The following is a 22,188-nucleotide window of genomic DNA, read 5'->3' on the forward strand; positions in this document are numbered from 1 at the left end:
ACCGGGGGTTCCGTTCATGAAAGGAGTCCTAATCTTGTTTGACTGAACGAACTACCCAACAAGCTGAAGAAATTTCTTTCTGAACAAACCAAATCCATATTTCTCCAACTTCAGTAGACCCTCCGCAAGTCGTTTTTCGTCTTGGATTGGAATTGTGCTGCTTCGGCCAAAGGATTTTGATTATATGGTCCATTAATCTCCTCAATAGCTTTTTCTAGCGATTCTCTCGAATTATCATCCTAGTTGGTTTTTCTAACATGATTGCGGACCATGGCAACCCTAAAATAAAAACATTAATAAATCACAAAAAATCAAAATAAAGTTGATAAACAAAAAAAAATTCAAAAGTCCCTATCAAAATTCTTCGCCAAATGTCAATGGTCATTCAAATGAATTAATAAGTAAGTGTAAAACCAAAATGAGTTCAACAAAAAAAGAAGCTGGGGCAAGAGCAGACCGATATGCAGTTTCCCCGCCACGTTGGTCTGCACAAGCCCCAGATGGTAATATCAACGGGGCAAGAGCAGATTACTGACTTTTGAGTAAACTTATGAAAAAAGCTAAATATTTTCATGTCTGAAATATAATTCAAACTATATTCTCATGTAATTACCAAAATTTACAGCCTTCAATGTAATACTGTCCAATTGATAAAATAACTGAAACAGCGCGGACAACTTGATTGTTTACGACAAACTGACACCTGTTTCTGTCGGTTGGTTAAACAGACAGCTTCTTGACATTTCACTGAGCTATCTATATTAAAGAGGTAACAGCAACCGTTTCTCTTTTTCTACATGTGAATAACTGTAATTTGATTCATATAATAATAAATATAGCCGGTAAACGCACTTGCCCCCGTTACGCACTTACCCCACTTCACCTTACGTTAGTTATGGATTTTCGGCCAATTCCATCATATTATTTCCTAATAGTCGAAAGAATGAATAAAATGTTCCCCTCTATTGTGTAATAAAAATATTACAATTTTACTTCATATTGCACAAAATGAATGTATACCTGTGTTTGTCACAAAATTTTGTCGATTGGTTTACATATCACGCGTAAACATATGATTATTACAAGATACGAGTGATATATTGAAGCAATAATTTCGAAACAGGAAATTTGGAAACTAGGCCAAGCAATAAATAAAGATTAACTACTTAATACAAAAGTTGCTGCGAAGGACCAGTGTTGGGGTAACATAGTATGTCCAGTGTTCTGTTATTTTTTGATGAGATGTATAGGCTGTTTGAAGGTGATTGACAATGTTTCGTGATGAATTTCACTAGTTCGGACTTCCATTGTCTATTATATAAAATGATTTGAAATCCCTGAAACAAGTAAAAAAGAATAATTAAAAAAAGAATAGTTGAAAATAACAATTATATTAAGCAACAATAAACCTGAAATGAAATGATAGTAAATTAACCTACAAGTAAAAATATAATAATTGAATAAATAAAAAATTAAAGGAATGCAAAAAGAAAATAATAAAAATAAAAAGTGTAGAGATTCCAAGTCACGTTAGTTCACGACGTTTCGATTGTTGGTATCTACAATCGTCTTCGGGTGATGACCAGTCATCACCCGAAGACGATTGTAGATACCAACAATCGAAACGTCGTGAACTAACGTGACTTGGAATCTCTACACTTTTTATTTTTATTATTTTCTTTTTGCATTCCTTTAATTTTTTATTTATTCAATTATTATATTTTTACTTGTAGGTTAATTTACTATCATTTCATTTCAGGTTTATTGTTGCTTAATATAATTGTTATTTTCAACTATTCTTTTTTTAATTATTCTTTTTTACTTGTTTCAGGGATTTCAAATCATTTTATATAATAGACAATGGAAGTCCGAACTAGTGAAATTCAGATGTATAGGCATTGAAGCAATATATGAGCAGTGTGGATATGTATGTTAGATTTGAAGTGCTGAATTGAATTCATTTGGAAAACCTGTCTCAGAAAGTTCATCACACGAGAATGCAGTTCTCCAAATGAAATAGTTCTCAAAAGTAGAATTCGAGGTGTAGTCAGTTGAACTTCGAAGTTTTAAAAATCAATCCTAACTACTGACTAAAGCTTCAGATCTTTATCCTGAGAACCATAGATGAGCCTTACTCAATTTTTCTTATGTCTTGACTTTTTACTTCTCAACTTTTATGTGGGAGTAAACAATGCTTGATCTTGAAATAATCCGAAATTTCGGGAACAAAGTAAAAATCGAAAGCGGGATCTCAAAAAGAGTCGAGTGTCACTGTGGAATAAAAAATATAGAATGTGTTTCTTCTACAGCTTCGTAGTCTCCATTGGTAATTCAATAAATTCTTGCTGTTTATATAAGGATTCGATGAATATAAACTACGTGGAATCAATATCAATTGTTAATTTTGAAACTGGTATAAATCAACAGTTGCTAATTTTCATTTCCTGATAAATTGGTTAAGGTTTTCGCGGCCGTGATTTTCAGTGTTACTATCTTCATTCGGGTTTGATTGCCGTCGTAGTTTGGAAGTGTATCCTAACATTTCACCAGCACGAGTGGCTGGCTTCTTCAGAGGTTTATTCATCTTGATGATTCGTCATCGGTGAAGCACCGTTGTTTGCATAACAGAAAATATCTTTCACCTTTTCTACGATACTGTAAATTTGGTGTAAATCATCAATAACCAACCACATCAATGTGACTAAATAAATTAGTCAAGAAGCTCCAAAGTATATATAGGTTCTTACATTAAAGCCACGGAGCTTATTAACAGAAAATTTTTCGAAAACATTTGTTTGTTATATTGTATCAAAGCATAAGACTTCTCAAAATATTATGTTCATTATAAATTATAATACAAGGTTTACTATTCAAATTCGTTTCTGTACAAGGGGACGATACCTTCTTTATTTGCAGACATATTGAAAATCTGTCCACATTTTGCTATTGGCACTTGATATGAGCTATCAGAATATGAATGAATATGTTACTGAGAAATTAAATTTTATTTTATATTTCGGGATGTTTCGGTAATATTTGATTATAATTGGATGAATTATTCCCTTTTAAATTACGGCCCTGGAAATTTGGTTAACTAAGTTAAATAAAAACTCAATAGCAACTTTCACGTCCAACATCTTGTGCACAAATGAATGCAAACGACTACTCTCTAGCTAGTTAACGCGTCAGATTAGACACATACTAATATGGAGTGTTCTGTCGCGAATTATATTTCTCGTTCACACAAAAGGGTTTTTAAAAACTTTTTATTTGAACAGAGTAACAACTAATAACTATGAAATATAAGTACTGGCTATTACAAATCAATTGAACCTATTTATACATAAATTATTGCCGACTTTGCAGATATCAGCAAAATAATTGATGTCGTCTTCGGGTCATCGAACAATATCCTGCTGATGTAAGAGGTTATCGAACTGTAACTTCTCCATCCCCTGGGGAAGTCTTGTAAGGGACGAACAAGACTGAAGATGATGCTTCGTGTTCGGGAACTGGTGGATCATCATTGGATGGTTCTTTCTTCGTTTGCCTTTTCAATCTGTAAATTACGTATAGAATGAAGATGGTGATTGAAATGTAAATGGGAGTCATCCAGAAATGGCTATTATCAGATTGTCTGGTTTCTTCTGGGATGAGTTGTAACTTCTCTTCTTCTAGGGTCAGATGTTGTAGTTTATCCAGGGGAATCTTATCTAATTTCAATGGTTTGAATTTCAGCGAGGAATTGATGTGAGCTGTCTTGATATTTGGTAAAGTGAGGGGCTCGTCTAATATGACACTTTTGGAGTTTATGAAGGCTTCATTGTTGGTTTTGAATTCACAACCTGGTGGAAGTTTTATCAGATGCACTCCTTCCAGAACCATAACTTTCGTACTGGAACAATGTGTAGATATCTTCGTGGCCTGTGGAAATATTCCTATGTAATGGGCTTCTGACATTTCCAGAATCAGTGTTGCATTCATCGAAACTGGAACGTGTTCACATTTTGCTTCTTCATCTGTTATTTCCAACATCTGGGTAACACAGTCAGGGGATCTGCCAGTATCTTGGAGGAAATTTTCTTCGCAAAGGTAATCCAGGCCAATTCGTTCACAAGGTGAATTTAGGTATTGGTAGAGGTAGGGACTGACTGTTAGGTAAGGAGTTGGTGGAATAATTATTGTCGAATTTTGTGTAGGAATGGGAAATAAGTGGAAGTAGGTGAATGTATCAGGGAATATTAAGGGAACATGAAGGATGAATACGATTTTATGATCCGTGTGGTAGGCGTCTATTTTGATGACGTCGTAGTATTTATGGATGTCGTCCTCCTGGTTATAGAGTAACTGGTTTTCTGAGTGGTAGGTGAGCAGTGTCCTTACGATCCAACTTAAATCTTCGCTTTTGAGGACGCTGTTATGGACTGTATTGATCCTTGCCAGGGATACTGCCATTTCTAAGTCATTCAGTGTTTGTAAAATAACTTGAAGTATCAGGTTGATTTGATCCAATACGTTTCTGGTTTCCAGATAGTGATTGAAGTCAAAAACGAGTCTATTGAGATCGGTTTCAATTCTCTTGACTTCTATTGAGATGGTATCTTGATTATGTGTTAATAGAGAGATGGTTTCATTGTAGCTTTCCATTATTCTTGTGTTTAAACTGATGTGTTGGTTCACATGACTTATTATGTTCCTTTGGTTGTTTTCTAGGGAAGCAATAGCATTCTCATATTTCCTTGCATCTTCTTGGTCCAAGTTTCCAGAAATTGCTTTGATCACACTTCCTAAGCCATCTATGAGTCCTCTTTTGGGTCTACTGAGAGGATAAAGAGTCTGTAGCTTTTCCTTGGCAGTTTTCAGTTGGTACTTCAGTCCTTGATCGAAATTTTGCAAGTTGAAGAAATAAGGGTCACTTAGTCCGTTACGAATTGCTGTGGAGACGGCATCATATTGGGATTCTATAGCGAATATCTCTTCGTGGATGGGTTGAAGATCATAGTAGTGGATGAAGTCGTGGGTACTAGTCTTGATCTTTGCTTGTCACATCTTGAGGGGAAGTAGTCCTGGATTTGTCTTGAGGTTCTGGATTTCGATCTCCTGTCCTCTCGTCAGATGAAGACTGTAAAGGGACGAAGAATTTAGTAATCTTATTAGGCAAATGTCTTATATTTTTCTTATGGACGTTTGCATTTTCTGTCTCGACAGTTACTGTTTGGTCTTTTTGGATGGATTTTGGGAGGAAGGGTGGTAGCAGTTTGTTTCTTTTCACTGTTTTTCTTGTGTACACCTTGGTGCAGGGTTTGTAGGTAATAGGAGTTTCTCTTTTCTTGTTTCTCTTCTCTATGATATTTGTTTTCTGTTTCTGTAAATCTTCGTTGATTTTCCTATATATTTCCTTCGTTTTTTCCCTGTGTTGTTGGACGTAGTTGTTAATCAAGGCTCGTCTTATGTCGATATCGAATGGGTCTTGACTATTGAGATGTCCGTTCAGAATATCCATAGGTTTCTGTCTTGTTGCTGAATGGATAGAGTTGTTGTATCCTAGGATGGCATAGAGCATCTGTTCTTTGATGTCTCTTTTCTTATGCGTATCTCTCAATATTCTCAAGTGCTCGATCAATGTGGAATGGAATCTTTCGACTATCCCGTTTGACTGAGGGTTTTCTGGAGTGGTATAGTGAATGTTGACTTTATGTGTGTCAACAAATTCTTGGATCAGTCCATTTTTGAATTCCGTTCCATTATCAGTGACGATCATATGTGGTATTCCATGATGGTTGATGAATACTAAGAGAGCATTGAGAGTGTTGATAGCATTACATCCCTCTATTGGATATGCCTGGCCATATTTTGAAAATGCATCCACAATCGTCAGGAATTTTTGTTCACTAGCCTGAAAGGTATCCATGTGTATTATTTCAAGAGGCTTCGTTGGGGTAGGTGTCAGCATGAACTTTGGCTTCTCTGGTCTTCGATCATACTTGTTGATTTGACAAGTTTCGCATAAGTTGATAGCTTCTTCGATATCCTTTTTTATATTGGGCCAATAATACAATCTTTTGATCCGAGTTTCCGTTTCGGTGATTCCTCTATGGTTTGTTTTTCCTTCATGATGCTGCTTGATTATTTCTTTTTGTCTAGCTGAGCAACTGACATCTTCCAAAAGGCGGTTGCACTTTATGAGATCGAAAGAGGAATTCTTGAATGTCTCTCTCAAGATTCTGCACATGCTAGGGTAGAGTTCTTCATCTTCGAACATCAAAGCGTATTTCTTTCCCGGGCTGATATATTCTTTGAAAAAGTTAAAAACATTTTCGTCCATATTGTCGTTTCCCAATTGAGCATAGTATCTTCTTTTATTCGGGAATATTTCTTCTATCACCGTTCTTGCTGGGTTATAGCTTACTTGTTTGAAGATGACTTGGTTATTGAAGACATTGAGAGGTTTCTCTGATATTGGTATTTCTAATATTGGACTTTCTCTGGCTGTATGGTTGGTGATGCCACTAGTATCTTCGTCTGGGGTAATTTCCGGGTTCAGGTTCACGCATTCCTTGTCTCCTTCGGTTGGGGGTTCATTCTGAATTTTTTGTTCTTGCAGTATGGGGTCCTTATCTTCAGGAAAATGGTGATGAAAGCAATCTTTAAACAGATCGTTGATGATGTCATCTGCAGACTCAGGAACTTCTGATGGAGGATGGTTGAATAGAGATGCCTTGTCGTCGTCGTAGTTTGCTTCATGGAGCTCCTTTGTATGTATCTCTATTCTGGAGAGCGCATCGGCGTTGGTATTGCTTGTGCCTTTTTTGTAGACCACTTCGTAGTCATACTCTTCTAGCTTCAGGCGCCATCGGACCAGTTTTGAGTTTGGATCCTTCAAGGAGAAGAGCCACTGGAGGGGACGGTGATCTGACAGAATTTTGAATTTTCTGCCGAAAAGATACGGTCGGAAATATTTGGTGGCCCAAACTATTGCTAGCATTTCCTTTTCGATGGTAGAGTACTTCATTTCAGTTTCGTTCAGGGTCCTGGATGCATAGGCTATTGGCTTGTCTTTTCCTATGGGTCCTTGGGACAGAACGGCTCCTATGGCGAAATTGCTGGCATCTGTGGTCAGATTAAAGGGCTTTGTGAAGTCCGGATACTGTAGTAGTGGTTCATTGGTAAGCAGGTTTTTACAAGTTTGAACACATTTTAGAAATTCTGGCGTATGCTCTATATGGGCATCTTTCTTGAGACAGGAGGTTAACGGTTTGGTAGTCTTGGCGAAGTCCTTGATGAACTTCCTGTAGTACCCTAGGAGTCCTAGGAATCCTCTGATCTCTTTGACAGTTCGAGGTACAGGATAGTCCATGATTGCTTTGACTTTTGCTGGGTTTGGTTTTATCCCATTTGGAGTGACGATGTGTCCTAGAAAGCTGACTTCTTTTTTCAGGAATTCGCACTTGTCTACTTGTATTTTGAAACCAGTTTCTCGTAAACGTTGGAAAACTTTTGTGAGGTTGACCATATGCTCCTGCAGAGATGTAGAGGAGATGATTATGTCATCCATATAAACCAAGCAGATAGTCCCTTGTAGACCCTTTAGGACATTGTCCATAACCCTTTGAAAGGTCGCTGGAGCATTTTTCAGTCCAAACGGCATACGCAGGTACTCATAGTGTCCGTTTTCGACGTTGAATGCGGTCTTAGGGATGTCCTCCTCTGCCATCTCTATTTGGTGAAATCCGCTTGCCAAATCCAGGGTAGTGAAATATTGACACCTTCCCAGTTTGTCGAGGATGTCAGAAATGTTCGGAATAGGGTAGCGGTCGTCGATTGTCTTCTCGTTGACTTTGCGGAAATCCACAACGATACGCCATTTTGCTTTTCCAGAGGCGTCCAGTTTTTTTGGAACGACCCAAATTGGTGAGGACCAGGGAGATTGGCTAGGTCTGATGATTCCTTGGTCCAATAACGAAGTTATTTGCTTCTTGACTCCTTCCTTGTGTACATACGGATATCGGTATGATTTTGTGTAGACTGGGATTTCGTCTCTGGTTTTTATATGGTGTTTGACCTGATTGGTGAATGTGAGTGAGGAATCTGGATGGTGAAAAATATCAGCATATCTTCTGCATAATTTTCTGATATGCATCTCCTCTTCTGGATTCAGGTGGTCTGTTCTGATTAGATCATCTATGTTGTTGATTGGGTCTCTGTTTCCTGATGGGATTATGTCAGCAGAATAGATATGATGCTCTTGAAGATTTATTGGGCTGCTGCATACTGGTTCGGCTAGAACGATTTGGAGTTTATCTGGACTGAAGTTGACAATTTCCGTCCAGGCTAGATGATCACGGGCATCAGTGAGAGCTTCACGGATGTAAGCGCCTTGCAGTTTCTGTCTTGGTATCATGATAGTTCCATTCTTTTCCTTCACCGGTAGTCGTACTTGGGTCACGCTGTCTGGCTCCAATTGAATAGAGTAGAACTGTGTCTTATTGGTTTCGTAGTACTGGATTGGGAGAGAGGAGTATTCGGTTGAAAGGGAGGATTCAGGAAAATTCAGTTCAGCTTTGAGAAATTTCAGGTTGTCGAGTCCAATGAGGCCATCAAAAGTTTTGTGGAATTTGAAGAGGTAGAATTTCAGAATGCCGTTTGAGTTAAACTCAGGAAATATGGGGATTTCTGCACTGTAATCTTGAGAATAGTTTTGGAAAATGGAAGTGACGACGAAGGGATCTTTTTTGATGCAATCCTTGTAATATTGGAAAGCTAATTCAGGATTGAGAAAGGATTTTGTTGATCCGGTGTCAATGAGGAGTTTGAGGGGAGGATTTGCAATGGTTATATAAGGAAGTTCTCTCTTATCGTCGAATGTATGCAGTTCCACTATGTTTCTTGGTTTTGTCCTGGATCCAATGGAAAATTTACATCTGGTTCCTGTTGGTCTTCTTGAACCTGGAATTCTTCAGTCGGTTCTTGATTGGGATAAGAGCAGGTTTCTTCAATGTAATAGGGGTTCGCTTCATATGCAAAGTCTTCGTCATGTTGCTCAATGTTGAACATGGGAGCTGGATTGAAATTTGGTCTTGCCTGAGGTTGGGTTCTCATGCTCCTCGTTGGTGCTCCATAAGTATTTCTGGTACTGATGCTCATTGGTGTTGGTTCTTGTCCGTTCTGCCTGTTTGGTTGATTCTGTCCAAAACGTGGTGGTTGGACTGAAGGCCACATCTGTCTCTGTTGAGTATTTGGCTGCCAATGTGGTCTGAAGGTCGGTTGTTGAAATTGTGGTTGGAGTCCCATTGCCTGATGAGGTTGTTGTTGTCCGGGTCGTTGAAAGTGTTGCATGGGTTGGTACATCCGCTGTGGTATTGATTGTTGGGCATATTGGTGATTTGCAGTTTTTTGCTGGGTCTGGAGTGGTTTCTTGGGGACTTGTGGGGGTCCAAATGTCCTTTGTAGATAACGAATATTGTTTTCTTCTTGGATGTACTGCATTGCTGTTGCCAAGTCTATTGGTTTCATTGCTCTTATGGTGGATCCCATGGGCTCTTGTAGTCCGGCTAGGAATGTTGTTAGAGCTTGTTGTTGGAAAAAACTTTTCTTGCTGATCTTTATCGTATCATCGGCGGTGTGTAATTCGATATAGTTTGATATTGTGTTTAAAAGTCCCATGACTTTTTCGTAAAAACGTTGTGGTGTTTCGTTCTGGTCTTGTCTCAGGTTTACCAAATCTCTTGTTAAGGAATTTTCATTCCGTTGGTCGGCGAAGTTTTGGATTAGAGTTCTTTTGATGCTGTTCCAGTCACTACATCCATAGACTGAGATGACGTCTTTGGCTCTGCCTCGTAGCTTGTTGAGTAGTCCTTGTATCAATATATGGTTTTGAAAACAACCGGGGTCTTCAGTATTCCAATATTCGTTCAGAATCATTGTTGATACGTTGATGAACTGGTATAACTCATTTGGGCTTCCATCGTATTCGGGTACAATCCAAAAATTCTTCAGGTCGAATTGTTTTGCCATGTTGATGGGATTTAAAGGTTGGTCAATTGTTTGAGGAATAATGGATGGGCGAGAATTGATACTTGAAGGTGAATTTGGTAAAACTAAGGTAGGGGGACGTAAAATAGTATTTGCAATTGATGAAGTTGAGTTCATTTATGCTTACAGGATGACGATGATGGCTCGTTGCATATTCTGTCACCAAAAACTTATTTCTATGTAGATATTCCTTGACGGACGATAGTGAAGAGGTATTCTTGTCTACGGCCGGAATTCTTCCTGGAGTACTTGCTTCTCGGTGGAACTTGGTTCGGGAGAATAGTGGATAAACGTTTGAGAACGACGAGGATCTTCTAAGGACTCTTCCACTATCCTAGCGACTGCGCCAATTATATTTCTCGTTCACACAAAAGGGTTTTTAAAAACTTTTTATTTGAACAGAGTAACAACTAATAACTATGAAATATAAGTACTGGCTATTACAAATCAATTGAACCTATTTATACATAAATTATTGCCGACTTTGCAGATATCAGCAAAATAATTGATGTCGTCTTCGGGTCATCGAACAATATCCTGCTGATGTAAGAGGTTATCGAACTGTAACTCGCGTCATAACCCCACCATCGTTCTGACGCCGATCGGGAATCGACAGATCACGTTCCGACACACTGCACTTTAGTACTATTAGTCCGGGATCCCTCGACCTTTTTCGTTATTTATTACTAACAAGCTAATTTTCCGTGAGTAGCTTCATTTTGACAAGACGCCCAATATTTGTCAGTACAAAAATTTCGTAAGTGGTAGCTAACAGGGTTAACAAGAATGTAATTTGTTGATTTGGCGGTTGTCAAAAATTAATTACTAACTGGTTTTTTTTCATATAATTCTGAAAATAATTATTTGAATTAGCCGAAAAAATAGTTGTTCTCCAAAATGCTCGATTTGATCAAAGAAATCTCCCTTTTGCAACATGTACTATTTACAAAGACATGAAATATAATTACTAACCAGCTAAATTTTATTTGATCAGTTAGTTAATATTTATATAATTCAACACCCACATTGTCCTACAAATTGCGTGGTACGTTTTTCTGGTCCGACACTCCAAAGTTGTAGTACAAATACCAGATGTAAAAATAATTACTATCAAGTTGAGTTTTCGTGAATAGCTTCGTTTCAATGAGACGCTCAACAGTTTCCTTCACGAAAATGCTCGATTGTGGTAACTAAGAGGAGGAGCAGGTATATACTATGTTGGTTTGACGATAATAAAACATGTATTACTAACTTTTTTTTTAATTCGCAAAATAATTATTTATATTAGCCGAAAAATCATTTGTCCTAAAAAATTCCAGATTTTATCGAAGAGGTCCCCCCTTTCCAACATGTATTATTAACGAGGTCATGAAAAATAGTTACTAACCAGCTGAATTTTATTTGGTCAGGTAGTTAATAATTATATAATTTAACACCCACGTTGTCCTACAAATTGCGTGGTACGTTTTGCCGATCCTCCAATGGAATTCGAAATTCATAAATATAAAAATCGATTTATTCTCTACATTTCACAACCCTCGCTTTCGAGAGAAACGCAAAGAAATCAAGAAATTCACTGAAGATATTCTTGTCGAACTTTTCTATTTGCTGGAAAGCATCATGAACACAAATATCGTAATATCGAACTACCGGAAAATTGGAATGACGACAAAATCGGGTATTATTCCTCTTGCTATAAAGAATTTAGAGTGAAATCAAAATATTTGTGTTATGAAAGGTAAGTCGATTGAATATTTTTTCATTTCATTTTTAAAATATATGAAAATAATTTATTAAGTGAAAATTTTCACGTAATTATGTAAAAAACATTCGAGCATTTCCATGATTAAATTATTGCTATATTTTTTAAACAATCATTTTATGGAGTGCATTATACTTTACATATTTTTCTAAAAAATTTGGAGTATGATGGATATATATTTAATACAGTAAAAGTATTGTCGTAGAGTAAAAAAAGGAAAATTGTTGTCCAAGTGTGTAGTTTTTGGATGTTATCATGAAAAATTTTTATCTTCCACGGTTTCGAAGTAATTCAGAAAGAACTATAAAAAGAAAAAAAATTCACAAAATAAGCTTCTCTCAAAAACGTCCACGGATCTCAAATTTGTTTTTTTTTTTCAAAATCTCACCTCATTGCTTTCTTATAAAATTTAATACCATTTAATATGTTTTTTTTAAAAATTGTCCAAGCTCAAAATGACTTTTTTTCTTTGATGGACGTTATCTCCGTGGCAAATTATCGTACACAATTTTCCAAAAACGCAAATTCAATGGTATTAAATTTTCTGAAAAATCAATGCGGTGAAATTGCGAAAAAAAAATTCATATCCGTGGACCATTTTTAAGAGAAGCTAAATTTGTGATTTTTTTTTTATTTTTGTAGTTCTCTCTGAATTACTTCGAAACCGTAAATGATAATAATTTTTTTTGGTTGCATCCGAAAACTAGACACTTGAGACTACAATTTGTTGTTTTTTTACTGGATGACGATCTCTTTTTGTGTAACAGTCTGTTGAAAATTATCCAAATTTTTTTTAATTCCGCAATTTTTGTGTACATACTTCATTCATCATTTTCTTAAAGACAAAAAATGATATCGATAGAGGACGGTATACGCTATTTGAAAAAGGCTATAAATCAAAAAATGGAAATGAAGAAGTAATAAAAAAAATGTAGGATATGAATTGCCAGGTAAACTATAATTATTATTGAAATTTATTTTTTTATTATTCGGCGACTCATTAATTGATTCATTCATTACAGATTTAGATATCACAGACGAACAAAATGAAGAAGATACTGATGAAGATGAGAGTGATGCTAGCAGCGACAATGATGAATATTTGTCTGATGAGTCAGATGAAAAAAAAATTTTCCTTTTTTTATGTGTCAATTATTTTTTCATGTATTCTAGATAATAAAGTTGATATATTTCAAAAAATACATTTTCAATTTACTTTATGTTTCACACAGGAAAACGAAAATAACTATTAATGTAGAACTAGGGATATATACCTGTTTTCTCGTAGGACATTGTTTTATTTGGACCAAAAACACATTAATCTATCACGTGATACCTTTGTCCTACGGTTACTAGTAAAAAATGGTCTTGTGGTATTGACAATTTTGAAGTGTCTGACCAGAAAAACATATCACGCAATTTGTATGACAATGTGAGTGTTAAATTATATAAGTATCAATTAACTGACCAAATAAAATTCAGCTGGTTAGTAATTATATTTCATGTTTTTGTAAATAGTACATGTTGCAAATGGGGGACCTCTTTGATCAAATCGAGCATTTTGTAGGACAAATATTTTTTTGGGTAATTCAGATATCATTTTCAGAATTATATGAAAAAAAAAGTCAGTTAGTAATAAATTTTTGACAACCGCCATGTCAACAAATTACGTTTTTATTACCCCTGTTAGCTACCACTTATGGATTTTTCGTACTGGCAAATACTGGGTGTCTCGTCAAAATGAAGCTAGTCACGGAAAATCAGCTTGTTAGTAATAAATTACGAAAAAGGGCGAGGGATTCCGGACTATATAATTCTAAACATAATAAATGTATGGATACGATATACTTGTGGCGCGTCACGATACACCACGACACAATAATATAATGAATTTCACTAGTTCGGACTTCCATTGTCCACTATATAAAATGATTTGAAATCCCTGAAACAAGTAAAAAAGAATGATTAAAAAAGAATAGTTGAAAATAACAATTATATTAAGCAACAGTAAACCTGAAATGAAATGATAGTGAAGGAACCTACAAGTAAAAATATAATAATTGAATAAATAAAAATTAAAGGAATGCAAAAAGAAAATAATAAAAAATAAAAAGTGTAGAGATTCCAAGTCACGTTAGTTCACGACGTTTCGATTGTTGGTATCTACAATCGTCTTCGGGTGATGACTGGACTGATTCCTCCGAGAGATGACTATTTTATAGGTCGTTGAAATACTTTCACTTTCTCTACTTTCTATTTTCCGCTTCACTGATTCCGTGAGAGATGACCGATTTGGCGGGAGTTGGTCATTTTCCGTTTGATGATGGGTTTCCATATGTTTCGTATATCTACGCTGGCCTGGCTGAATACGTTGTTGGACAACATGTATGCGGCTTCCTTAAATTTTCTCCTGAACCAATGTTCCTCTCTGTGCAAGATCTCAGCTTGGGACCACTCGATGTTGTGTTGATGGGTCCAAACATGGTCTGCTATTCCTGATTTGCTGGTTTCTCCTCGCTGTGTGTGCTTCTTGTGCTCGGCAATGCGAACATTCAATGGCCTCTTAGTTTCACCAATATAGGATTTTCCGCACTCACAGGGTATCCGGTAAATGCAATTCTTGGAATCGCAGTCCGCGTTTGGGGGCCTGGTTTTCGTGAGGCTGCTACGGATAGTGTTACCGGATCTGAAACAGGTTCTAATGTTGTACTTGGAACCAATTCTTCTTATCCTCTCCGATAATCCTCTGATGTAGGGAAGTGCAAGCACTGGTTGTGACGGCTTCTCTTCCTTGCGAGGCTCCTGCTGTCTTTTAGCCAAAGTCTTTTCTACCATCGCTTTGGAGTATCCATTCCGCTGAAGATCGTTTTTGATGATGTCTAGTTCCTTCTCGAGACCTTCCTTTGTATTACAGAGCCCAAAAGCACGGTCTAATAGAGTCTTGATGATTCCTGTTTTTGTTGATTGATGGTGGTTGGATTCGTGGTTCAGATACTGTCCCGTATGATACCGTATGTATACCGAAAACCCACTCATACGGGACAGTATCTGAACCACGAATCCAACCACCATCAATCGACAAAAACAGGAATCATCAAGACTCTATTAGACCGTGCTTTTGGGCTCTGTAATACAAAGGAAGGTCTCGAGAAGGAACTAGACATCATCAAAAACGATCTTCAGCGGAATGGATACTCCAAAGCGATGGTAGAAAAGACTTTGGCTAAAAGACAGCAGGAGCCTCGCAAGGAAGAGAAGCCGTCACAACCAGTGCTTGCACTTCCCTACATCAGAGGATTATCGGAGAGGATAAGAAGAATTGGTTCCAAGTACAACATTAGAACCTGTTTCAGATCAGGTAACACATATCCGTAGCAGCCTCACGAAAACCAGGCCCCCAAACGCGGACTGCGATTCCAAGAATTGCATTTACCGGATACCCTGTGAGTGCGGAAAATCCTATATTGGTGAAACTAAGAGGCCATTGAATGTTCGCATTGCCGAGCACAAGAAGCACACACAGCGAGGAGAAACCAGCAAATCAGGAATAGCAGACCATGTTTGGACCCATCAACACAACATCGAGTGGTCCCAAGCTGAGATCTTGCACAGAGAGGAACATTGGTTCAGGAGAAAATTTAAGGAAGCCGCATACATGTTGTCCAACAACGTATTCAGCCAGGCCAGCGTAGATATACGAAACATATGGAAACCCATCAACAAACGGAAAATGACCAACTCCCGCCAAATCGGTCATCTCTCACGGAATCAGTGAAGCGGAAAATAGAAAGTAGAGAAAGTGAAAGTATTTCAACGACCTATAAAATAGTCATCTCTCGGAGGAATCAGTCCAGTCATCACCCGAAGACGATTGTAGATACCAACAATCGAAACGTCGTGAACTAACGTGACTTGGAATCTCTACACTTTTTATTTTTTATTATTTTCTTTTTGCATTCCTTTAATTTTTATTTATTCAATTATTATATTTTTACTTGTAGGTTACTTCACTATCATTTCATTTCAGGTTTATTGTTGCTTAATATAATTGTTATTTTCAACTATTCTTTTTTAATTATTCTTTTTTACTTGTTTCAGGGATTTCAAATCATTTTATATAGTAGACAATGGAAGTCCGAACTAGTGAAATTCATCACGAAACATTGTCAATCACCTTCAAACAAACAATAATATAATTCCGGCTTAATTCCGGCTTTACAAGCACGTTATTAGGCCAGCTATGAAGAATGCTAGTTCTGTATTTTCCAGTGTTAAGAATAATCTAAAAGTATTAACAAAGCAGCCGCATGAATTTACTTCGAAATAATTTTTTTCTTAATTCATCGTATCAAAAACTATATACGTTCAATTCGGTTTGACCATATTATGAATGGAAAAAAGTTATCTAAATAGTTGTTTTCATTTTCCATCGATACACCAAAAGTGGAAATAACGAAAACAATGCAATTGATAAGTTTTTATAGTACGAGTAGGTATGTAGTTTTTACGAGCGTGTTGAAACGTGCTCATTAAATTTGCAGTTATAATAGTGCAAAGAATATGGAAAATTCTGCAGAAACACTATCATTTTGGAAACATTTTTTTTCTTCTTAACTCGATGAGAAAACATATTCTATAATTCTTTCTGTACTCCGCGTAAGTCTAGATGACATCTTTGGAGAAATGTACATCGTTGGGAAAACCTTTTCAGGCAAAGTTCTGTTAACCTAGCAAAAAATGACCTCCATACTCCTGCAATCAAAAACTTGTCATTCTTGCAAGACAAGTCAATACTGGAAATATAAATTGAATATCCGTTGTTTGAATGACAGAAAATATCTTTCACCTTTTCTACGATACTGTAAATTTGGTGTAAATCATCAATAATCAACCACATCAATGTGACTAAATAAATTAGTCAAGAAGCTCCAAAGTATACAGGTTCTTACATTACCATGGAGCTAAATAACAGAAAGCTTTTCGGAAACATTTGTTTGTTATATTGTATCAAAGCATAAGACTTCTCAAAATATTATGTGTTCAGTTCATTATAAATTATAATACAAGGTTTTTTTGATACAGGTCTATTCAAATTCGTTTCTGTACATGGGGATCTCGTAAACGATATACAATTAACTTCGAATAAGAAAATATTTTATGATTATCTGAAACATATCTACAACAAAAATATATCATATGTGTTTTTACGAGCAGAAAGGAAATGATAACAATAATAACATCCAAAACGAACACTATAATTGTAATGAAAATTGAAATGAAGTAATTGGAGTCCTTCCATTTCGGGACAAATAATGGGCCAATAAGATGGCCTGCAAGATCACCAGATCTTACTATTTTGGACTATTTTCTATGGGGGACATTGAAAATAGGATTTACGCTGGTAGAAAGATAGAAAATGTGGAAGGCTCCAGATTGAGGATTTTGAATGATTTCGCAACAATGCAGCAAATAAGTATATCAAGGGCAATAAATAATATGAAAAACCGAGTTCAAAAATGTCTCGAAATGGATAGACTCCAATTCGAACATTTATGGTGCCATTCATTTTTCTGTGTAAATAAATTACTTCATTTCAATTTTCATTACTATTATTGTGTTCGTTTCGGATGTTATTATTGCTATCATTTTTTTTCTGCTCATAAAAACACATATAATATATTTTTGATGTAGGTATTCTTATTCAAAGTACATTGTAGAAAACGCTCAGAGCAATGGAAAAAATATGAATAGGTACCTAAAAATGAAAAAAAACTATTGAAAAACTTTACGGTACATAGGGAGACGTGAAAGTCACTATAGTGTTTTTATTCAACTCAGTCATCCAATTTCCAGGGCCGTAATTTAAAAGGGAATAATTCACATAATTATAATCAAATATTACCGAAATATCCCGATATATAAAATTGAATTTAATTTCTCAGTATGGAGTGAAAGTCGACGATACAAAAACTACAACAAAAATACAGGTCCGTATTTAAAAATTCAAAAATGGGGTGGCCCAAGTCAGATGACACCCTGTAATAAAGATTCATGGACATATTCTGATAGTCCATATCAAGTGCCAATGGCAAAATTTGATCACATTTTCGAAATGTCTGCGAATAAAGAAGATATAGACAAAAAAATAACTTGAGATTTTTTTGTTTTTTCTGTATATCTCCAGAACCAGAAGAGCTATATTCGATTTTTTCACATCATTGAATAGGTCTTTGAAATACACAACTTTGCCACAATTCAACCGACACTCTATCTCTTATCGTTTACGAGATCTCCATGTACAGAAACAAATTTGAATAGCCCTGTATTTATGTTACCTCTAGTTAATTTCCTTTCAGTTGTCCAGATCCGTAGACAAATCGACCATTCATTAAAAAAGCACCTCAATCCGGTCTGAGTTCAAACAATACATTCCGAAGTAAAGATAACATTTTTGAGATGTAACGTTGTACGTGAATATATTTGAATATACGTTTCACAATGAAAGATGAAGCAATATCTTTTAGGTATTGAAAAACCGAAACAAATTCCAACCTTCGATCGGAAATGTTTCAGATTTTCATTTCCTTTCATATGTTGAGATAGAAGCGAAGGAACAGAAAAGGTGCAGGAAAATGTCTAAGGGATGTTGCTGAACAAATGAAAACACCAAGATATAAGAGAAATAAAAAGAAAAGGATCAATTGATGAATCATCTTTTGCAACAAGATGTACCAAAAGACACAAAAATCTGAGAGGAGTGGGAGATATGGTTATTTAGCAACTGAACGAAATCAAACCCTGTATGTGAAGAGAAAGTTCAACAACTGCATAAAATATTTCAGATCCAACGTGAAGTCAAGGAAAGCTGGGATGAAATGTAGACATTCAGCAGCAGATTAAGAGGAGATGAAAATAGGTGAACAGGAGAGGTGTACAAACTGAAGGATAAACTCGAGCATACCAATATTGCAATCCAAAGGGCAACACGTATTTAAACGAAAAGAGTTTAACTTGACCGCTAACATTTTGAGGTAGAAGGGTCACCGGCTGGTCGGAAGAAGAAGAGTCCTCTTCAGTTCTAGAATTGAGAGGTCGCTTTATAAATACAATATACCGATAAAACGATCTACAAACGTTAGTGAAAGTTATGGAAATGTCATATGGACAACAGGACTAGAAGCAAGTACATCAGAGCCGACTCAGGAAACGATACCAACTATAGTGCGAAATTTTCCGAAAAACCAAAGTTAGAATAGAGAGGTGAAAAACTCCAACAAATCATTTATAAATTGGGCGAGTCGTCTGTGTATCTACAGAAGAGCTATTGGACAGGGACACAAAAACACTTTTTTTATTTGTTCATGTTCAATTTTTTTTTAATCTCAGTTTTAAAAAATGCTACTCATGAAAAATGTTGTGCAGGAACGTCCAAAATAGCGCCAAAATGTTGACTGTTTTTAATTTTTTAACAGCTGAATATCTGGAAAATATCGATATACCTAGTATTCTTAAAATTTAACTATTTGCAATTGTTATGTTTTGAAATTCATGACATATTTAAGTAATATTTCCCTGAGATTTTCACTAAACAATTTGCAAAACCGCGACACCCGTTTCACTATACAATAACTGCCTCAGGCGTCTTCATGCGAGAATGAACACGAACAATAAAGTATTACTTGAATAAATTTCAATTGCAATTTTATGACTTCTTTTTCGATACCAAAGTAAGTTATAGATTTGGTGCAGATCGCATAAAATGTACTGTAAATTCTGCAAAAGTTCCAGCAAATCTAGCACCAACAAATGTGAATCGTGAAGATGGAAACCGTTCTGATGTTATGTCGGTAGTACCTTGAAAAATTGGGAAACCCGCTGTTTAAAATTTTACCTGCATTGACACTTTTGCTAGTTCCTCAAAATCAGAGTTCCCCAAACTTTCTTGTGTCGTAGACCCCTTGCCACGTTTTTCCGTGTTGGGTAGACCCCCTACTTACCTGATATTGATTTCCTGTAAATTTCTAACTGTAGCGAAGTTTAGTGTTAAGAACTTAAAGTAAAAACACATATTAATTTATACAATTATTAATTGAATTTAAATTAAAACTACTCAAAATAAAATTTTGTATCTGTTATGTAAAATATACGTAACATTAAATGAACATAAAATAAACGATAAATAAAATAACATAAGCAATAAGTCAATATTTTTAGTGAGAAGGGTGAACCTGATGCTTTAATAATAAATTATCAACATTTAGCGTTGATTTTGTAAGGGTTAATCTTAAATCTCCTCGGCTAATGATGTCCAGTATGTTTCTTTTTTTCGTTAGAAGATTGGTAACAGCGCTGAACCCCCTTTCCACTAGGTATGTCGATGGAAAGGAAATTAAAATTTTCCTCGCTATATTCCATAATACGGGATAAGTAACGGGTATGTTGTTTTGCAGCCAGAATTGCTGATATCCGTTTTCAAACTGAACCTCAAGTTCTTCGTTTGTATTTAGTTCAGTCAGTTCCTCTTGTATTATGACATTCGTTTCTTCTATGTCACCATATGGATTAATTATCCACGGTGGTATTACCATAGTCAAAATATCCTCAAACCTAGATTCAAAATCTGAATAGAGGGCATTTAAATGTTGAACGTAAGTTGAAACGTCGTCTTCCTGGCAGCTTGTCTCTGACAAATTGGGGAACTGAGAAAATTCGCCCCGTCCAATATTTTCCTTCATTAGTTTAACTCTGCCAAGAAACGCTAATAAGATAGACTTTGTTTTAATCAAATTCAAACTGTCGCCTTGTAATTGCAAATTAACCATATTAAATTTTGTAAAAAAATCTGTTAAATAGGAGATGTTTGTTTTCCTCTTCATTAAATTTTCTTTTAAAATGTTCTCTTTAGTATCCAGAAATTCTAAAATAGTCTCAAAAAGTGCAAAAAATCTTGTCAAACATAAGCCTTTCGACAGCCAGCGTACTTCAGTGTGAAGGAGTAATTGATGAAAGTGTTCGTCATTTTCTTCACACAACTGCGCAAATAACCGCGTATTCAACGCGTTGCTTCTGATTCGGATTACTGCATCAATGAATAAATGAAGTGATTCATACAATCTAACACTCAAATTTTTAGCAATTAAATGTCGATGGATGACGCAATGTATTGCTAACACCCCTGACACATTTTGTTTTAAATAGCTTATAAATCCAACCATGGCAGGTGCTCCATCTGTAGCTAGAGATATTATAATTGATAAAGGAATTGCTTTTTCAATGAAGTAATCCTTCAAAACATGAAATATTGATTCACCTTTAGTGTCGGTTATCAAAGTTCTTGCGAAGAGCAGTTCTTCGTAGATTTCTTGATTCATAATAAAACGAACATATGCCAATAATAATGCTGCATTATCAGGTAAAGTTGACTCGTCCAGTTGTATAGAGAAATGGGTCGTTTGCAAATAACTACATAAGAAGCTTTCAATATCAGAACTCATTTCATCAATACGTCTTTCAACAGTATTGTTGCTTAAGGGAATTCTTTTAATGATATCAGATGCAGGTCTGTGTAAAACAGTTTTTAAAACCTGTTCAACGGCTGGCCAAATTAATTTCTCTTCGATAGTATGCGGTTTTCCGGATTTTGCTATAAGTAACAAGATATTGTAAGACGCCCGCAAACCATCATCATTTCTTTGTGACGTCGAAGCGAACATTCTGTCCAGTGTAGGTCTCTTCTGAAATTTATCTTTGAGTGTTTGAAAGTATTTCAAATCTTTCTCTGTTTTATCGGGGTGGCATCTTCTCAGATGATCTTGCAGTTTAGATGGTTTCATAGCGTCATTGCCCAAAACTGTGTTGCATAAAAGGCACATAGGCGATTGTTTGTCCGGCAATGATGGATTGAAACCAAATTTCAAATAATCAACACTGTACTGTCTACATTTCTTTTTAGATTCGGACTTGGCATCAGTCATCTGTGGGCAAAATTAAATTATTTAAATAAGACAGAAAATCCAGCAGCTGTATATTAAAAATATTTTTTGATTTTTCCGAAAACATTCCATAATTCGAACATCTTCTTGCAACAATTAGCTCGAATTACGGAGATTGCACTGTAATTATAATACCGATTGCTAAAACTTTCAAAAAGAAACTATAGTAATTTTGCATGATTGAATATTAAACTACTAATAACTAAAGTCATGATTGGCGTAATTTATCTATATTTGCTAACTACGAGTACAAAACTAAAATTTAATAAAACACTCTCAAACACTCTCAAACAGCACTCTCAAACAAAATAACACTGACTCACTATAATTTGTGTGATATACTATCTGTTTATATTTTTTTAAATATTTTCTTAGCACATTCCTTTTCAAGATTCAGGAAAC

The 22,188-nt window shown here is 35.8% G+C and overlaps 2 protein-coding genes across 4 annotated transcripts in view; one reads left to right on the top strand and one right to left on the bottom strand.

Moving 5' to 3' along the window:
* Positions 1 to 22,188, top strand: part of LOC111513229 (uncharacterized) — a 241,047-nt gene that overhangs the window by 53,554 nt on the left and 165,305 nt on the right. The gene's annotated exons all lie outside the window — the stretch shown is intronic.
* Positions 8,727 to 10,606, bottom strand: LOC141483718 (uncharacterized). Its single transcript, XM_074178520.1, has 2 exons — positions 10,160 to 10,606; positions 8,727 to 10,097 (listed from the first exon to the last, which is right to left on the bottom strand). Exon 2 carries the CDS (start codon positions 10,012 to 10,014, stop codon positions 8,878 to 8,880), a length of 1,137 nt encoding a protein of 378 aa, XP_074034621.1. The 5' UTR covers positions 10,015 to 10,097; positions 10,160 to 10,606; the 3' UTR covers positions 8,727 to 8,877.

This window comes from Leptinotarsa decemlineata, unplaced genomic scaffold (genome assembly GCF_025532065.1).
Source record: "Leptinotarsa decemlineata unplaced genomic scaffold, Ldec_3_MD MMD2_tig00003902_RagTag_RagTag, whole genome shotgun sequence".
Lineage (NCBI taxonomy): Eukaryota > Metazoa > Arthropoda > Insecta > Coleoptera > Chrysomelidae > Leptinotarsa > Leptinotarsa decemlineata.